This window comes from Stegostoma tigrinum, chromosome 14 (assembly GCF_030684315.1).
Source record: "Stegostoma tigrinum isolate sSteTig4 chromosome 14, sSteTig4.hap1, whole genome shotgun sequence".
Lineage (NCBI taxonomy): Eukaryota > Metazoa > Chordata > Chondrichthyes > Orectolobiformes > Stegostomatidae > Stegostoma > Stegostoma tigrinum.
The window spans coordinates 55603256-55623461 of record NC_081367.1 but is presented as its reverse complement, the minus strand read 5'-3'; the positions used below and the strand labels follow the sequence as shown (position 1 = coordinate 55623461).

Here is a 20206-nt window from a genome sequence, read left to right as displayed (position 1 = left end):
TGTCTTTTCTCATAGCCCTACCAATTAATTTTGAAGTCTGTACCCAGTAACTGGAATTTTCATTGTTTTGTTTTGAGCACACCTGATGTTGTCACTTGACCTCACATTCAGTCAGCGGCATTAAATGTGTTTTTGGAGATGTGGGTGTGACTGGCTAGGCCAGCATTTGTTTACCATCTCCAGTTGTCCCAGGGAGCATGGTGCTGAGTGGCCTTTATGCACTCTGCAGTTTTTGAAGCACAAACACACCCACAGTGCTGTATGGAAGGGAGTTCCAGAATTTTCACCTAGAGACAATGAATGACCAGTGAACAATTCCAAAATATGGATGGTGTCTGACTTGAGGAGGAGCTTCTGCAGGTAGTGGTTTTCCCTTGCATCTGCTGGCTTTATCCTTCTAGGTGGTAGAAGTCACTGGTTTGGTAGGTACTGTTGAATGAGCCTTGGTGAATTGCTGCTATGCGTCTTTAATATATAATACACTATTGCTAATATGTGTTAGTGGAGAAGAGGATGAATATTTACTATGGTGAATGGGATGCCAATCGAATGGGTTGCTTTGTCTTCTCTGAATGTTTTGCAGCAGCAACTACTCAGGCAAGTGGAAAGTATTGCGAAGATGGCATCTTTGTATTTTTTTATATTGGGTTTTGGAGCAAAATGGGAAAAGGATGTCACATTTGTAAGGAAAAGTTAGTGCAATGTATTGAGTTGTGTTTGTTCAAGCAGTGGCAAATTCTAAGGTAGTACATCATCAGGTGTGTGTTTGCAGAGCAAGCTTCGCCTTGAGGTGGATTGCCAATTGATTTGAACAGTCCAGATCTGGTGTGGAGGCCGGGATTCATCAGCAGAACATTAGCTCTCTGCTTCTAGGCAGGTGAACAGAGTGAATAATGCAGGGGCAGGAGCCTCCAGACTGCAGCAGAGAAAATCTTCTTCCAAAATAACCAAAGCCTGAAAGATGGCTTGCTGTCCTTGGCCACCAGTTGGCATTTGATCAGTGACTTGTGGATTGTGCAATTAGTGGGCCAACCACCCTGTGTATTCTGCAAAGAACTCAATGAATCTGCACAAAAGGAGATCATAGAATCGTGCAATACAGCAGAGGCTCTTTGGCTCAATGACTCTGTACTGCCAAGAGTGGAGAACAGGATTTCTTGGAAGAAGTGAAAGGGGACAGCGCTTCAAAACCTTTGACAAGTGCTGTTGAATTTGCTCAGTATTTGTTTTCCACCATAACAATCATGTTTGTTTGCTATGTGTGTTTGGAGTTTGAAGTTGGAGTTAGAATTTCAGCTAGTAGAGTTATATATTAAACTTAAATATTTTTGTTTGCCTGTAGTTAAAATCAGTTCATTTGTAATAAATTGTAGTTTGTATTAAGTACAGAAATGTGACCAGTGTTTTCACTGTCCATCAGGGAGGTATTTAAGATTGAGATAATATGACTAAATCTTTAAATTCTGTGACAACCCTGTGAGTAGTGGGGCTTGAGTTTCAACAGACTTTCCCAAGAGGGCCGAACAGCATTCCGTCACACACCTGACTTGTAGATGGCAGATAAGGATTGGGGAGATGGGAGGTGAGTTACTTGCTGCAAGATCCCTTGCCCTTACGTGCTTTTGTAGCGACAATATTTATATGGCTGGTTCAGTTAATCTAGGAATTCCGTAAGGATGTTGACAGTGTGTGATTCAGCGATAGGAATACCATTGAATGTCAAGTGGTGATGGTTGGAGTCTCTCCTTCCAATTGTTGTCGAGGGATTTCACTATCCATGCAGAATTGTGCTTTGTGTCAGTGTTGAAAATTGAGCTGATATCTGATAAAGCTGGGAGCTGAGGAAAATAATTGTTCATGAGTGCTTTGTGATACTCCAGCTCTTTTATTCCCAGAGTGAGGAATTATTTACTCCTTTCTGCAATGATTGCATTTCAAAGTCCATGTTTGGTTTCAGTCCATCACTAAATCCCAATTCATCCTGCTACATCTTTGATTTATTGTATGGCCTCACCGGGGCCCTGTATGAGCTTCAGTTAATTCCCATGAAACCACTCCTTATGCAATAGAGCATTGGATTTTTTTGGCAAGAGATTCATTTGATGAATGTGTCCACAGGTATTTAACTTCAGAAATAAGATTGGGTCGTCTATGTCTTAAAAAAGAAATCAAACTCAACAAATCCCAACCCCCTTTACAGCTCCCCGATCCCAAAATCCTTTGTTTCAGTATCTAGTCTACCTTCTTTTCACTGCCAAAGCAGTTGCATTAATTCCTGACCTTATTTGTTGATCAGGTGTTAGCTGCATCCCCTCCAGAAACCACTTAATTGCCTGTTGAACCCATTTACTTTGAGTTAAGTAGTTAGTTATTCTTCATTCTGAGTTTCGAACTAACATCCTTTCCTCTTCCTGAATTGCTTCTTGAACATGACAGTCAGTAGCTTGGGAGATCCTTCTCTTCATTCTCAATGACAGCTTGAATTATCTCTGCCAGGACTGATAGAACATAGAACATAGAACAGTACAGCACAGAACAGGCCCTTCAGCCCACAATGTTGTGCCGACCATTGATCCTCATGTATGCACCCTCAAATTTCTGTGACCATATACAAGTCCAGCAGTCTCTTAAATGACCCCAATGACCTTGCTTCCACAACTGCTGCTGGCAACGCATTCCATGCTCTCACAACTCTCTGCGTAAAGAACCTGCCTCTGACATCCCCTCTATACTTTCCACCAACCAGCTTAAAACTATGACCCCTCGTGCTAGCCATTTCTGCCCTGGGAAATAGTCTCTGGCTATCAACTCTATCTATGCCTCTCATTATCTTGTATACCTGATAGATGTAACGTTTACACATGGTGTCAACTAATGACACTTGACTTTGAAGGAGTATGCTTTACAGAGAACAAGGCAATGTTCAGTGCAGCATTACTGTACTTGTAAGTATTGGATCAGATTTGGTTGCTTCTATATTATGGACATCTGAGTAAAGATGTGCCAGTTATAGTGAGGTCAGAGCACTGTGTAGAGTGCTTGTCCCAATCAGAGGTGGTGTGATGCTACCCTGTACTGTTGGTCTAAGATCTGATTTTGTGACTGACTGGCTTCTAGAGGGATTAATGAACAGAGGTTATTTCCAAAATCGTCACTCTCTGGGATTGCCCTCACTTCTCAATAGTTGGACAAAAAGTTTACCTCATGCTGAAAAATTTCAAAATTGACATGGCATTGGTTTTGTTTTCAAAATTTATTGCTTCTTCCCTATCCTGGGCACCCCTTTCGTCCCCTCCAGCCATCTCTCCCACAGTGCATTGTGGTTCCTTGCAGAACACCTGTTACTCTAACACAATATGGGAATTTAAAGAGGGATATGATTTGTCTGCCCAGTCAGCATGTGGAAAGTGCTGGAGAACTACTTCAAGTAGTGAAAAAGAAAGGATGCTGCAGGCATTTGCCGTTTCTGTGCTGACTTCTTGAAATGAGGTCATTACAATGTTGTGAAGTTTGCAGCCTGTAAACTACAAATATCCAAAGAAACACTGCTACAGATCTTGTTTGTGGCTCTGGAAGCCATTAATAAAACGAAAGTCCATACATGTATTTTCCATCCTATTTTGTAAATATCCAAGTGTTACTTTAATGCTAAATTGCATAGTAATGTGTTGCAAGAATATTGGGAATGATGGCTTTTTGAGTTATTAATACTGCAAGTGTTGGAAGAAACGTTGTGGGTAGCCTGGATGGCAGAAAGTCAAGGATAATAATTAGTTTTGGGGAGTTTAACATGTTTTCAGTGATGTGATGTGATGTAATCACTTTGTAAAGTGATTTTGTTGCTTCTATATTCATTAAATCTACATGACACAAATGCTGGGGGATAATTTGACAATTGTCTTGCTTTACAAATAATCCTCATCAGCTGCAACAGTCAGGTAGATGATACCAATCTTGTTGACTGACTTAAATGTTCTCCCTAGGCTCCTTATGCTGCTGATTCATGTTATGTTTGTGCCTGGAGATCCCATCTGCCTTCAAACACCTTCCTCCAAGGATAGGATTGTTCAAACTTGAAAAATTTCACTGCTGAGCTTCATCTTATCCAAACTTAACACACAAACACACAATCTTTCTTCCTGCTTGACTTGTGGATATTGCGTGTTCATCTGTTTTGTTAATTCATTTTTAAACCTGTGACATTCACAAAGGAGTCAAGGATTATTGGAAAAGGCAGGAAGATGGATTTGAGGATTATCAGATTATCACGATCTTGTTGAATGGCAGTGCAGACCCAGTAGGACGAATGGCCTGCGTTTTTTCCTGTGTCTTAAGGTCAGATTGTGCAGCTCAGCACCAAATCAAGTCGTGCATTTATGCATTGGCCTCCTTTGCTAGGCTATCGTTCCTTTCAGATTGGACACCTTCAGCTTCTTGTTGAAGTGGCAGTGCTTGTGTTTAACTCCTTTGACCAGGCTACTTGTGAGTGAGGGCCAGATCAGAATGTGCACATGTGGACACACTAATAACTGCCCAGCAAACCATTAGTAGGGAGGGACTGCTTTGTGGTGCAGTCACCAAGGCCATTGCTAAATTAGTGTAGGTATTTTAGGCTACATGGACTGGTTATAGGATCAAGTCTTTCCTGATTTGCACAGGATGTACGTGGGCTGGGAGGATGGAAACAAACATTTTCTGATTTGTACAATAATACTGCTTCTCTGATGTTGAGCATACTTTCAAGTATCTCTATCTAAATTTCTTTTCATAGGCTATTGCTCGTAAACTCCAGGAGAAGGAGGAAAAGTTGAGACGGAAATATCAACATGAAAACATAGGCCGCGAACAATTTAATGTTGGCTTTGAAGAAAATGGAGGTAATATGTCAAAACACATTCAGCTGATCCATTTAAAAAAGAATGATGTGCAGTACCATTGTGGGTACAGCACTGAAAAGGACTGTTAATTCAACCAAGTGGAACATTGTCAACTTGCTGAATTGGAGCTTCCTGTGCATTCAGCTACAGGATCTGCTGTGTCAATGCAGGATTTTGGATTGTTCTCTGAAAGAACTGAATGAAAAGGGAGCAGCTGTTACCCGTTACAAGTGGCTTCCGCAGGACGGAGTATTAGCTGGATGAGTTCAAATAATAATATCTTGTGGTCCCTTTGTGATTGTGGGCATTGTCATGGAAATCAGCAGCTCTTGGGCTTGTTCACAGAGTTATATAGTAGTCACCCTGTGGTTGAATGGCTATTCGGTCAGTGCATTCACTAGTTGATGGTTGTTGTGATGGTGGTGGTATATGCTTGTGCTCGGTGATGGGTCTATGGTGGAAATCAGTGAATGATTGGGATTATTACGTCTGCTTAGTTCAGCATTTACTAGAAAGATCATAATGATCAGAAGCTTCCTGAAAAAGCTTTACATTGCAATTTTTCCTCTCAATCAGCAGCACTGATCAATGTTCATGATTTGCTGTTTCTATCCTGCTTGCATCTTTCTGTCTTGTTGAATGTTACTTCGTGTTGTTTTTGTTCATCCTGTTTTATCTTGTGCTTTGATCCTATAGCCCCTGCTCATTACCCCACATCTCTCCCATCCGCAGCTGAAGTTTCTCAATTATCCGCCAGTGCACTGGTTAACCTGATTCAGTTGCACAATTATTCATTCAGCTTCTACTACACCCGCACCAATATGCAAAAGCACTGTCCAGGTCAGAGAGTGCAGTAATTTTTCTTCAGTTGAATTAGCTGCTAATGGTCAGGCCTGGATACTTGACCCTAGTATTAAGGAGTTGAACATCAAAGGCTTAATCGTTTATCTGATGACCTGCGGGATCCCCTTCCACTTGATTCAGTTATTCTCATTTGTGTGTTCCAATCGCTCAAGTTAAATGAGAATGACTAATGAAGAATAATTATTTCCCAAATGGAGGGTTTGAATATAAAGGAAAAGCTAAATCAAAGGCTAGAAGTTCTGCAGCAACTAACTCCCTTTCTAACACCCAGCACGTGTCCACTGTCTGTAAGGCACAAGTCAGGTGTGTGATGGAATGTGCCCCACTTGACTGGATGAATTCAACTGTGACAGCATTCAACACCACTCAGGATAAAGCATCCTGCTTCATTGTCATCCAACCCACCACCTTCAATATTTAGTCTCTCTGCCACCAACGGTGCAGTCTCTGCTGCAACAACTTGCCAAGCTTCCTCTGACAGCAACTTCCAAAAAAGACCAGAGCAACAGGTGCATGGCTCACACAACACGTATAGATGACTGAGTTAGAGCAATTTTGCCATTCTTTCACTGTGACTGGATTAAAATCTTGGGATGTCATTTCAAACATTATTTTGCATGTCCTCACATCCTAGGAACAGCACTGGTTCTGAAAGGAGCCCATCACCACTTTCTTTAGGGTAATAAATGTTGGCCTAGCCAGTGGCACCAACATTTAATGAACAAGTTCAATTGTGCACCTTAGACAGGCAGAGACTTTTTCCTAGGGTGGAGGTAGCTATTACAAGGGGGCTTAGTTTTAAAGTGAGTGGAGATAAATATAGGGAGATGTCAGGGGTAGGTTCTTTACTCAGAATGGTAGGGGCGTGGAATGCATTGTTAGAGGGTAATAGAGTCGGCCTCATTAGGGGCATTTAAAGCGGCTATTCGATAGGCAATGGATGATAGTATAAGGTAGTGGTGGAGGTTAGATAGACATTAGGTTTAGGGTAAAAGTTCAGTACAATGTCTTGGGCTGAAGGGCCTGTGCTGTGCTGTACTGTTCTATGGTTTATTACTGGCTAGTTCACATCTGGGACACTGTGTTCAGTTCTGGACTCCATACTTTCAGGTGATGTGTTGTCATTGTAAGAGGAGTTAGGGTTAAGGTAATTCACCAGAATATTACTAAAACTTCCAAGATTAGATTGTGAGGTGATATTTACATAAACACCGCATGTGTTCCTTGGAACATAGCAGACTAAATTATGCTATGGTTTACATAGTATAACAAAATAGGATAACATAATACAATGTTATACTATTTTGAAAGTAACTGGTATGGTAGATTAGACACTATTTATCTACTGATGGGGGAGGCTATGACAATAGAACCTGATTGTAAAATCAGTGCCGAAAACAATGGATGTAATAGTTTTAATCAGCAATCAAAACCTTTTTGCTATCCAAGAATATTAACACACATTGAGCCAAGACAGATGGATGAAATTAGGATACACATCAACTATGATCCCATAGAAAAGCGGAACAAGGTGTTGAGAAGCGGAATGGCTGTATCCTTGTCCTATGTTCCTTCTCTTAATTAATTCCATAGTTTGAATTGCTATTGTACTTAGATTTAAGCTTAGTCCAGTTTGGGAATCAGTTCACCAACCCAGTTTGGTTATTCCATCTGATTTAGCTGCCTATTACATGTGATTAAAGCTTTCATATACATCTGCTTGTTGATCCACCTGCATGTTGCCTTGTTAATTCTGCATGTTTCTACATTCAATGTGGGACTCATTTCACCTAGCTTTTAGTGCACTGCTGTACATGACCAATATGTTTCTGGAATTAACACCAAGTTTGGGTGGGGAATGAAAAGTGGGCATTTTTAATGATGTACTGACATTCACCCGCATGGCTTTTCTGTGAGCATGTCCTTTAGTTTGTGTTTTAACATTTTTGGTTTCTCTGTTCAAGTTTCACCCTTTTTTTGTCTAACAAATTTTCTAACAAATTTTCATATCCTATTGTGTCCATGTGTAACTCAGATCATATGAAAAGCAGAGTGCGCAAGCATGATAGAAACAGCAGGCATGGAAGTGATTCTCATAGAAATAGAGATTTCAGGTACAAAAGAGACAGTCACCTGAAGTCACCAGTAGAATCAAGCTCAAAATCTAAAGTTGATGACTGGGTCATGAAGCCAACCATGCAAAGCCCCAAAGAGAAGTCCCATTGTTCAAAAACTGTGTGGAATGGTGATTATCTGGATGTTGGTCATCGAAAGCTTGATAACCGTCCTAACAAGAAGAAGGCGCCAAGGAGACCACCGCCCCCTGTCCTGAACTCATCCAATGAGGCAGCTTCCAACTACTATAGTCAGGGTGCACGGCCAAAGGTCTTTGCAGTTCAGGATGAATACTGTGACTTGCGTGAACGTAATGCTTGCTGCCAGAAGGCCACTGATAAAACTCCTCATGACTGCAGCCTTGAGACTGTTGGGGCTCGTGCCCCTAGTCCTGAGGAGCTCCTGGAAAGAGAACACGAAATGGGTGAAGACAACGAGATGTCGATGAAGGAAATGCGACGAGCAGCACGTTCACAATCACCTGACCTTCAGGCAGAGAGCAATCACTACAACCAGGAAAAAGGTAGCAACTTTTTTTTGTATTTGCATTTTCATCTAGAATGCGTAACATTCCTTTTGGTTATCTCAGTCTTGTGCTTGAAAATAAACCGAGCAAACTTGATGAAGGAAGGAGTCTTGCTTGAAATGGAGCCTGTGATCGGGCACCCAGCTTTTCTGCACGTACTGCAAAGTTAAATTATTCGCAATACAATTATGGCAATGCCGTATTGAGGTTTGTGTCTGGGACCTTTTAGCAGAGACCTGACAGTTTTTGGAGAAAAAGGTGAATGAACTAGAAATCCAGTTAAGTGCCTAGAGTCACTCTCATTCATGACATTGAAATCAATCAATAATGTTCTCTTTAAATTGGTCCAATACATGACAATGTAGCAGCCCAGGTGTGATGTACAAAACAACAGTGCAGATAGAAGCTGTTTGGCCCAACGAGTCTGCAGCAACCCTCTGAAGAGCATCCCATCCAGATCAAGCCTATGCCTGCATTTACTATGGCGAACCCACATAGCCTGCACATCTCTGGACACTATGTGTAATTTAGCATGGCCAATCCACCTAATCTATACATCTTTGAACTGTGGGAGGAAACTGGAGCACCTGGCGGAAACCCACACAGACTTAGAGAAAATGTGCCAACTCCACATATACAGATGCCCAAGGCTGGAATCAAATCTAGTGCAGTGAGGCAGTAGATGCAAAGGGGGGAATCATTTGGACTGGTATGTGGAAGGAGCTATAAGTCTGAAATGTTAATAAACTCATCCACAAACTAAGGTATCTTAATTTTGGACTTAGGAATCAGCTTGGATCCAGATTTATGTTGATAGTAGAGCATAGTTGCAAAGGCAAAAGTTAGAAAGTAAGCCAAACACGGAGAACGCTGCAGAACCTCACCAGGCTTGGCAGCATCTGCAGAGAGAGAAATTGAGCTAGTGTTTCAGGCATTGTGTGACCACTATTGGATATGAAATGTACAAAGAGAAAAGATGTAATTACCTTAAAATGAGATGAGCAGTTTGCTCATTCATCTTCTCATTAAAATTCCTTCTAAAGGATGCAGGAATAAGGCATAATGAGTATACTAAACTTATAGGTCAGATCAACGATAAATATAATTAAAGTGATATATGATATATGTAAAACATATAGAACACTGCCACAGCTTTTAGCGAATCTCCTTTCAGTGGGAACTTTACGAAAGTTGTACCAAGGAACTCAAAGGTATTGGATGAGGAAAATGTAATTCTTATCCTTTGTAGACATGGCACTCATAGGAGGATCCCTCCATCCTAGAAATGATCTTGGTGGACATCTGTCATCCCCTCATGTGACAAGACCAAAAAATGCGCACAATATGCCAGGTATCGTCTTGCAGGGCTCTATATAATTGCAATAAAACATCATTACTTTGGTACTCATCATCTTGTAATAAGAGCCAATAAACCATTTCCCTCTTTCTTTTTTTCTGTACCTACATTTTAATTTTCTGTAACTCATGCACAATGACGCCCAAGTTCCTATCAAGTTCAGTACTTCTCAGCCTGTCACTCTTTATGAAAAGCTCTATCTTCTATAAAAGTGGATAACTTCACACTTCTCCACATTATGCATTCCATCTGTCAAATATTTGCCTACTCATTTAGCCTCCCTAAAGCAACCACAACTCACTAGGATATTTGATCCCTGCTACATGCAGGGTCTGAAGATGCGAAGATTGGATAAAATTACTGTAAATATTAATGTGTCCCTGACTGCCATCTAGGATAAAGACAAAACACACCAGGCTGCTTCAGGAACATAATTTATATGTATCTTAAACTTTATCTTGCAAATGCATGTGCACTACATACCAGGCGTATATACACATAACACAATTAATACAAGTAAGAAAAGATTATAAACAGAAGAACGCAGTCTGTAAAATCACTTCAAATCACAAAATGAGGTGGAGGTTGGTTTCACAATTGCGTCAGTTATTCTGTGATGTTATCAGCACAGTGACGTTTAACCTTTTATTGCTCTTTGAGTAGGGAATTGGAGAGAACAACTTTGCAGAGAACGAGGAAACAGAAAAAATGATGCAGCCAATTTTTGAAATTTCTTTACTTCTGTTTTTATTTCCGTTGTGGGAACCATGCTAAACTACAGTCTACCAATCAGAGGATTGTTACTGTTGTAACACTGCCAGATTGTCTGGACTGAATGTCCCTAAAATATAACATTGCCTTTTATGCATCCGTTAAGCTTCTCTTGTTTATCTGATCTGAAAACAACTCATTGCACTTCCCCCTTTTTAAAACCATTTTTCCTATTTTCAGCACAGTCAAAAAATGAAAATGATGCGGTCTTGCATTCAATGAAGAGTGCTGGAGGACATGTCAGCAGCAGCACCAGGTGTACCTAAAATTTGAGATGTAAACCTACTGGACCTACAACACAGGAGTACTTTTGTGCCAAATAGTATAACTGGCACCTGATAAACAGGGCTAAGCCATTCCACAATGAGCAATGAAATTTAAGCTCTGCAGTCCTTCCACATCTAGTCAAGAATGACGGTGGACAATTAATAACTCTCTGGAGGAGAGGGGCTGTACAAACATTCCCATCCTCATCAGGGCAAAAGTTACTTGTATCCATCTTCAGCAGAAGTGCCAGAGTGGATGATCCATCTCAGCCTTCTCCAGAAGCCCCCAACAGCATAAATGCCAGTCTCCAGCCAATTCAATTCACTCCATGTAATATCAAGAAATGGCTGGAGGCACTGGATACTGTAATGGCTGGTGTGATTAAAAAGTGCTGTCAAAACAGCACTTGCATGGCAATAAACTGCTCAGTTTGCAATTTGCTAGGGTGACCTCATTACTACTTTATTCCAAACATAGACAAAAGAGATGAATGCCAGAAGTAAATTTAGAGTGACTGCCCTTCACATCAAGGCTTCATTTGATCATGTGGCATCAAGGACCCCTTCAAAAACTGGAGTCAGTTTTCCCCATTTCCCACTGTTTGCTGGTTGGAGTTGTACCTGGCATAAAGGAACGTGATTGGAGTTGTTAAATGTCAGTCAACTCAGCTTCAAGACATCTCTACAGGAGTTCCTGAGGGGATTGTCCTCAGCCCAACCATCTTCAGATACTTCATCAAAGAGTTCCCACTATTGTAAGGACAGAGGTGGGGATTGTACAATGCTTGGCACCATTTGCAACTCCTCAGATGTTCTGAGAATCATAGAATCCCTACAGTGTGGAAACAGGCCCTTCGGCCCAACAAGTAATGCCGACTTTCCAAGCATCCCACCCAGACCCATTCCCTTATAACCCACCTAATCCACACATCCGTGAGCACTATGGGCAATATAGTGTGGCCAATCCACCTTGCCTGCACATCTTTGGAATGTGGGAGGAAACTGGAGCACTTGGCGGAAACCCATGCAGACACAGGGAGAATGTGCAAACTCCACACAGACAGTTGCCTGAGGGTGGAATTGAACCCGAGTCCCTGGTGCTGTGAAGCAACATTGCTAACCACTGAGCCACCATACCTCCCCTGAATCAGTCTGTGTCTAAGTGCAGCAAGACCTGAATGATGTCCAGATTTGGACTGACAAGTGGTAAGTAATGATTGCCTGACATTTGTGTGGCACAATCATTGTCTCCAACAAGAGAAAATCTAATCAGCAAACTTTGATATTCAATGTGCTGCCATCATTGAGTTTCCCACTGTCAACATCCTTGTGGTCATAATTAACCATTAACTGAACTGGAGTAGCTATATGAGTACAATGGCTGCAACAGCAGGTCAGAGACTCAGACTACTGCAGCAAATAACTCATCTCCTAACTCGTCAAAGCTTGTAAAATAATTTAGTTATGGTGTTGTAGTCACTATCACTAAAATGCACTCCCACTGCCACCTTCAACACCTGTTCTGTTACCATTCTTCAATTTTACTGTTCAGAATGGGAAGTGGTGACTGGTAACCTGGGTTCCAAGCTTGTGAAGAAAAACCCAGTCTGAGAGCTTATAATGGTGAATGAAGCTGAGATTCTGACCAACTTTGGGGAATTTAAAATAAGTTATCTGAGCCATTAGAATAGTATAACCATTTGGAATGATTGTTTCCAAAGTTGCCTGCTGTGACCCCTAACCTTTGCGCGCATTCTGTTGGATCTGACATTCAGCCATAACGCTGAAACCAGTGTTTGTGTTTTTTATTTGGGAAGCCTCTGTACTTCTACTTTAAGAAAATTACAACTCATTTCCACTACAGCCTATTGCCTTACTGTGCATGAAGAGTTTATACATAGAACCCTTCCATTTTCAGTGATTGCGTGTGTTTCACCAAGTCGGTGTACTCCTCCTTGACCTTGCTTTCACGTGTATCATTAACATTGTTTCATGCTGCTTTGGTCATCTGCTCATTCATACTCCCCACTTACTGTTCTTTCTCCTTCCTATAATCTTCCTACTGATGACAAAACCCCAACTCGGAAATCCAAGCCCTAAATTCCTCTGCACTTTGTCCCATGCAGCTCTTCCGTCACAAAAAATGTTCTCTCTTTATTAGTTGCATATATTAATATCATTTCCCTTTTCCCTTCCCCAGTGCTCCCTCTGGTTGCTGATCCTTACACAGGAATTCAGTGCAGATATGTATGCGCATTGTGGTGTCCTTGTTGGGGAGAGAAAAAACCCTCTGTTATTTGTTCATGATCTTCTGGCCCATTAATCAAATACTTGAAACATCACAGAAAAGCAGCACTTTAGTGGCTATTTGTATTGTAGACCCAAGCTGCTAGCGTTGCCTTGCTTTGATATCTGAAGCTCGCTGGAGACCTCCAGTGGCAGGAAGTAGATCCATTTGCTCAGAATAGATTGTGAAGCCTGCTCTCAGTAATTTCCTTCGCACACTCAGCTTAGTTGTTGAAATGGTAGCCCAATGTACATGATACTAGCATAGTTTGAGGATAGCACGTATTCCCCACAGGCTGTGGGGTCAAATGCCAATCCAGAGACCTGAATGCGTAAACTTTTAATGCTTTGCTGTAGCTCTGTTGGAGGCTTGGGACCAAGGGAGTGCGAAGCTGTCACAGGGACAGCACTGAGGAGGTTCTGCACTGTTGGCAGTTCAGTTCCACAGGAATGTAGCAAGTTTCAAGTCCAATCTGAAATTTTGAACTGAGGCCCTTAATTCTGAAGAAGAGGGTGAATGTAAACCCTGCGTTTCAGGCACTGCAACTCTCCAGAATTGCTCTTTGCACGAACGCCTCCCAGTCATTGGGGAGGATCCATAGCCACAAGGGAGGTGTTCTTTTCCAGTGACTGAAGTTGTACCTGAACAGTCAGCTTTGGCACTTATTTTGCATCCAAAAGAAAAGACTAAGAAGAGATTTAAACAATATTCGTTATAATTAAGTGCAATTATGATCACACCTCTGCACAGGAGCTATTGATGAGCTGTCTATTTTAAATTATCATTGAGCAAGGACAGCTTAGGACAAATGTCCACAAGTGATGGATTATGGAGTGGTTGAGGCCAAAAGCTCATTATGTCTTTTAAGGGAAAAGTGAATAAATGATAGAAGAAAATGGGGAAAACAGGGTTCTGGGTGGGGGGGGGGGAGGAAAGGACAGTAGCAATAACTTTGGATTATCGTAGCTGTTGCTAGTGTGATGGGCTGAATGATCGCCTTGTATGCTATAAATCTGTGGTGCTTGTGATTGCAGATTTGCTTCTTGTAACTGATGCGGTAAAGTCACAGACGTTTCATTACCATGCTGGGTAACATCCTCAGTGCAGCCTCCAATGAAGTGTCGGTGTGTTTTCCCGCCTGGTTTTTAAACTCTGGGGTCCATTGAGATGGATCGCCTCACTTCTGGTTTTCCTTCATAGTGGAATGTATATGGGGTTGAGTTCAAGATGTTTATTAATAGCCTGCTTCATGGAGTGCCAGGATTCTAGGAATTCTAATGCCTGTCTCCGCCTAGCCTGTCCCAGGATTTTGGTGTGGTCCCAGTCGAAATGATGGCTCTCCTTGTCCATATGGATTGAGATGAGTGAGTATTGGTCGTGTCTTTCTGTAGCCAGTTGGTGTTCTTGATCAACACCCATTCATCTCAATTCACATGAACAAGGAGAACCACCTTTTTGACTGGAACAAGCTAGGCAGAGACAGGCAACAGAATTCCTCGAAGCATGCTATTAATAAACATATTGAACGCGACCCCCTATACATTCCACTATGAAGGAAAACCGGAAGTGAGGCAATCCATCTCAACGGACTCCAGAGTTTAAAAACCAGGTGGGAAAACACACCAATGGAGACTGCACTGAGAATGTTACCCAGCATGGTAACAAACCAGCTCAGCGAATCAACCAACCTCAACACCCACAACCCGAACTACAAATCTACTCCAAAACCTTACAGTAAAGTTAGTCTCATGCTGGAGCCTCCGGTATCACAGAGACTGCAACAGCTATACGAAGTGTGCACAAGAGCTGGTTGTCTAAAACTCAGATCAGAAGATGTGCCCGAAGAACTGCCTGCAGAGTGGATGATTAAGTCACTGAACATGTTGCTCGGGGTGAGGAGCAAAGTCTGTCACTTTTTTCTGTGGTTTGATAGCTGTCAAATTTAACTATCCCCAACAGGACCGAATCCACGAATAGATTATGCCATGAAGGAAGCAATTCACGGTATTTCAAAGATGAGTGCCAAAGATTTGGAGTGGAAAGATGCTGAACTAGCACGGAAACTTCAAGAGGAAGAGATTATGGTGAGCAGAGAAGCATGGAGTCATGTTTGTTAATATAAAATTTGCTGACATTAATGATTCAATTATCGGTCTACAGTAGTGTCAGCCGTTGCACAGTGCCTCGCTCGCTCACCTCAGCAAAGTTGCCTAGCTTGGCTTCCCTCAGTGCGTTGCTGAAGGGGTAATGATCCGTCAGAGGTGCATCTCTGCAGTAATAAACCTGAGACCAGTCTTGACTAGTTAACTATTATACTTTAGGGAAGGAAACTATCATTCATACCTGATCTGGTCTACATATGACTCCAGACCCACAGCAATGTGATTGACTCTCGACTGAGCTCTGGGCATTCGGGATAGGCAATAAATGCTGCCTAGCCAGCAGTGCCTCCATCCTGTCAATGAATAAAACAAAATTTAAAAAACTTTAGCAGTGTGAAGATCTAATTGCACTCTTCAAACAAACAGCGAATTTCTGCCCAGTCTCCTGACCAATGTTTACATCCAATAGCCCTTTATTAAAATGAAGTTAACTACCTAGTTACTGGATTTAGAATCTTGTTGTGCACACATCTGTCTGCTGCTCTGTTTCCCAACATTACAGTGATTGTGCATCAAAGTTACTTGATTGAGTTTAATGCATTTTGTGAAATCCTTATTCATGTAAAGGTCTAAGTTTAAAAGTAAACACATTAACATTAAGAGTTAATTTCATCAGCTTTTTTTCCTGAATCCTGTTAAAGTATGACTTAGTTTTAATTCTTGTAATAACTGTGACTCATCAAAACTAAGGGAAATATGCAGAGATAATGGGAACTGCAGATGCTGGAGAATCCAAGATAATAAAGTGTGAAGCTTTTGTGCTCTTGAGATGCTGCTTGGCCTGCTGTGTTCATCCAGCTTCACACTTTGTTATCTAAGGGCAATATGCAAATGTGTTTTTCTGCTGATGACACTTGGGAAACGTACCAGCCTCTGAATCAATCAGTTCAGAGAAAGCAGCTGACGATTCCTCTGAAATTTCAGCATTTATTGTGCATCCTTAACTGCTTGTAACATCATGTGCCATTGGAGTCACAAGTCAAGTGTAGGAATGGCAAGTTCCCTTCCCTCAAAGACATTCTCGAAGTAGTTTTGTTTTCACAGCAGTCTGGCCATTGTTGTGGTGCTTCTCTTAAATTCTCAGTTATTGAATTGCATTTATGTAGTGCCCTTCATGATCACAGGATGTCACTGATCATTTTGCACCCTATATAAATGCACATTTTGTTTCTTTGTATGTTTTTGGAATGTTTTTGTTCTTGGAAACCTATTCTTAAAAACTAAATTTCTCCTTTAAAATAATGCAGAAACTAAGAAGGGAGCGTCCTACTATAAAGCAATTTTCTGTTTCTCTATCTCACCCACCTCTGAAAACACTTGTTCTGGGGTTCAGCCACCCTCCAGTGCTACACCTGCACGGACCCACAATGTCCGTGATGGAGCCTGCACCATCCTTGTGCACGATGCTGTCTGGCCAAGGTAATTGTTAAATATACCTAGCCAACTATGTCGCCCACTCCCCATCTCCAGCAGCTATGTGAGGAGTTTTGCAGTGAATTTTTATTGCATAAAATTGTGCTGTAAATATGTTTTCCTTGGAAGCGTGGTTGTCTGCAGGTAATACAAGTTTGAGAGAGATTGTGGCATATTGATAATATGACTGGACTAGAAGTCCAGACGTTATAGGCTGTTGGTCTAGGGACAAGGGTTTAAATCCTGCTATGGCAGATGGTGGAATTAAAATTCAGTTCTTTAATCCCTGACTTGGTCTGGTCCACATGTAACTGCAGACCCATAGCAACTGCCCTCCGAAATATCCCAGCAAGCCATTCAGTTCAAGGAGTTAGGGATAGGCAGAAATGTTGCCAAGTCCATAAAGGGCAGCATGGTGGCTCAGTAGTTAGCACTGCAGCCTCACAGTGCCAGGGACCCAGGTTCGATTCCAGTCTTGGGTAACTGTCTGTGCGGAGTTTGCACGTTCTCCCCGTGTCTGCGTGGGTTTCCTCTGGGTGCTCCGGTTTCCTCCCACAGTCCAAAGATGTGCAGGCTAGGTGGATTGGCCATGCTAAATTGCCCGTAGTGTTCAGGGGTGTATGTGTTATAGGGGAATGGGTCTGGGTGGGATGCTCCAAAGGGCAGTGTGGACTTGTTGGGCCGAAGAGCCTGTTTCCACACTGCAGGGAATCTAATCTAATCAGTCTAGCAAGGAATGAAAAAAAAGCCAGCTGTGAGCCAGTGCAGTCAGCAAGTAGAAAACTCATGTTTGTTTTTCTTGCTATAGGCTATCCAAAATTCCAAGAGAGGGGCTCAGATGGCACAAGATGAGGTGAGACCATTCTTCACTGTCTGTGCCAAACCGTGCAACTATGCAGCAGGTGATATAACTTTACATTCTTGTTCCAATTGGTTTTCTAGGGAAGAATTGTTTCCCAAGAGTTGTCTCAATGTGATGTTTATTACAGCAGGCTCTGTCTTTCATGCTGTGAGCTGGGTTAGAGTCAGGCTCAACGGAGTTGTGTAGCACTGGAATTAATGTTCAAATCTTTCACTGGGCACCATTTGCAGGAGATTGCCCGGTTACTAATGGAGGAAGAGAAGAAGCACTCCCATAGAAAATCCAAGGAGAAAGATTCTACACGGAGAGGAGAGGAAGACAGAAGGAAGGGTTCATCAGAACACAGGAGGCATGATCAGGACAAAAAGGTAGAGGTGGACCACCGTTTGATTAGGGCCTAGTTTAAAAACAATGAGAATTCTGAACTAGGCAAGAATTTCTTCTGGATTTTTCTTGACAATTAGAATTTTTTGAAGGGGGTGTATGGGGGCGGCACAGTGGCTCAGTGGTTAGCACTGCAGCCTCACAGCGCCAGGAACCCGGGTTCAATTCCGGCCTTGGGCGACTGTCTGTGTGGAGTTTGCACATTCTCCCCGTGTCTGCGTGGGTTTCCTCTGGGTGCTCCGGTTTCCTCCCACAGTCCAAAGATTTGCAGGCTAGGTGGATTGGCCATGCTAAATTGCCCGTAGTGTTCAGGGGTGTGTGGGGTTATAGAGGGATGGTTCTGGGTGGGATGCTTCAAGGGGCGGTGTGGACTTGTTGGGCCGAAGCGCCTGTTTCCACACTGTAGGTAATCTAATCTAATCTAATCTAATCTTCTATAATTCTTTAACACACATCTGAGCACCTGACAACCTAAAGGTTACTTGTTCATGGAGTGCACCCATCTCTTTGAATGATGTCATGTGGATTCTGTGCATCCACCTTAACAAGTTGACATAAACTGGTAGTGAGGGATTTGCTTTAAAATCTCGTTCTAAGATTGCCCTCTCTTTCAATGAGTAATCCTACTGCATTATTCTGGCATAAGATAGTAAGGCATTGGAGCGAAAATAGGCCATTTGGTGCATTGATTCACTCCACCATTTAGAGTGACATGTCACACTTAATTGTCATTGAAGTCCTAGATTGAGGCTCAAAGTCAGGACCTCTTAACCAGACTGATTCCTGGGATGGCAGAACTGACAACAAAGAGAAACTGGATTCGGCACAACTAAATTCAGAGTTTAGAAGAGCAAAGAAATTCTCATAGAAACCTATAAAACTCTAACGGGAGCCAACCGAGTAAATGCAGGAAGGATATTCCCAATGACTAGTGAATTCAGAAGCAGGAATCACAGATTAAGAATATAAGGTTGGTTATTTAGGACTGAGCTAAGAGTTCTCTCCCACAGAAAATTTTTAAGGCCAAACATTGAAAATTTCAAGAAGGAGTTTAATATAGTTCTTCGGACTAAGGCATGAAAGGCTATGGGGAGACAGTGGGAACAGGGTACTGAGTTGGATGATCAACATGATCATATTGAGTGGTGGAGCAAGTTTGAAAGCTGAACGGCCTTAGTTCTTTTTTTTTACATCCAATGTAACCTCAAGGTGAGAGTGCTACCTCAACAAAGCTGTGAGACTCAGCTATGATTCGGACATTGATAGTGCTATGCTGCAGTTAATAATTTTGAGGTTGGTTGGCTCACTGAGCTGGTTTCTTGTTCTGCAGACGTTTCGTTACCATGCTGGGTAACATCCTGAATGCTGCCTCCAATGAAGCATCGGTGTGTTTTCCCGCCTGGTTTTTAATTTTATTAATTTTTTTTGCCTGGTCATTGCAATGACACAAAATAAAATCAGAATGGTTAATAGAAACTAGGAGTAGGCCACACAGCCCTTTTGAGCCTGCTCTGCCATTCAGTATGATCATGACTCATCCTCTATCTCAACACGGAATATTCCCTCTTTCTCCCTATAAACCTTGTTTCCTTTAAAATCGAACAAATTGTCTATCTCTTTCTTGAAGTTATTTATTGACTTGGTGTTCACAGCCTTCTGCAGTAGGGAATTCCACAAGTTTGTTAACCTTTGACTAAAGGAATCGTTCCTCTTCTCAATCTTAATTGGTCAAACCCTTATCCTGAGAGAATGCCTCCTGACTCTATACTCCGCAGCTGTGGATAACATCCTGTGTGCATCTGTTTGGTCCAGCCCTGTTAGAATTTCATACTTTCAATGAGATCCTTTCTCATCTTTCTAAACCCTAGTGAATATGGGGCCAATCAAACCAATCTGCCCTCATAGCACAGCCTTCCTATTCTCTGTATCAGCCTAATGAACCTCCACAGCACTCCCTCTATGGCAAATGTATTCTTTCTTAGATAGGGAGACCAAAACTGCACGCAGTACTCCAGGTGCAGACTCTCTAAGGCCCTCTATAACTGCAGCAAGACCTCCCTGCTTCTGAACTCCAATCCTCTTGCAATGAAGACCAATATACTGTTTGCCTTTCAAATTGCTTGCTGCATCTGCCTGTCTAGTCTCATTGGTGTACAAGAACACCCATTTCACTTTGTCCATCTGTACTCCCCAATATATCACCACTTAAATAATATTTTCCTTTCTGTTTTTCACACTGAAGTCTATAACTTGAGTCACATTGTGCTTCATTGGCCATGTGTTTGCTCATTCATTCAACTATCTAATAAACTTAAACCTTCC

General features: G+C 42.0%; 1 protein-coding gene across 4 annotated transcripts in view; it reads left to right on the top strand.

Moving 5' to 3' along the window:
* ccdc50a (coiled-coil domain containing 50a) overlaps positions 1-20206 on the top strand; it is a 101742-nt gene that overhangs the window by 59704 nt on the left and 21832 nt on the right. For 3 of the 4 annotated variants that reach the window (XM_048541952.2, XM_048541951.2, XM_048541950.2), the window contains exons 5-9: positions 4772-4877; positions 7777-8379; positions 15023-15147; positions 17447-17491; positions 17731-17868. In XM_048541952.2, the coding sequence (XP_048397909.1) occupies positions 4772-4877; positions 7777-8379; positions 15023-15147; positions 17447-17491; positions 17731-17868 (1017 nt within the window). The remainder of the gene's footprint in view (positions 1-4771; positions 4878-7776; positions 8380-15022; positions 15148-17446; positions 17492-17730; positions 17869-20206) is intronic. The other variant, XM_048541953.2, reaches the window with a different exon arrangement.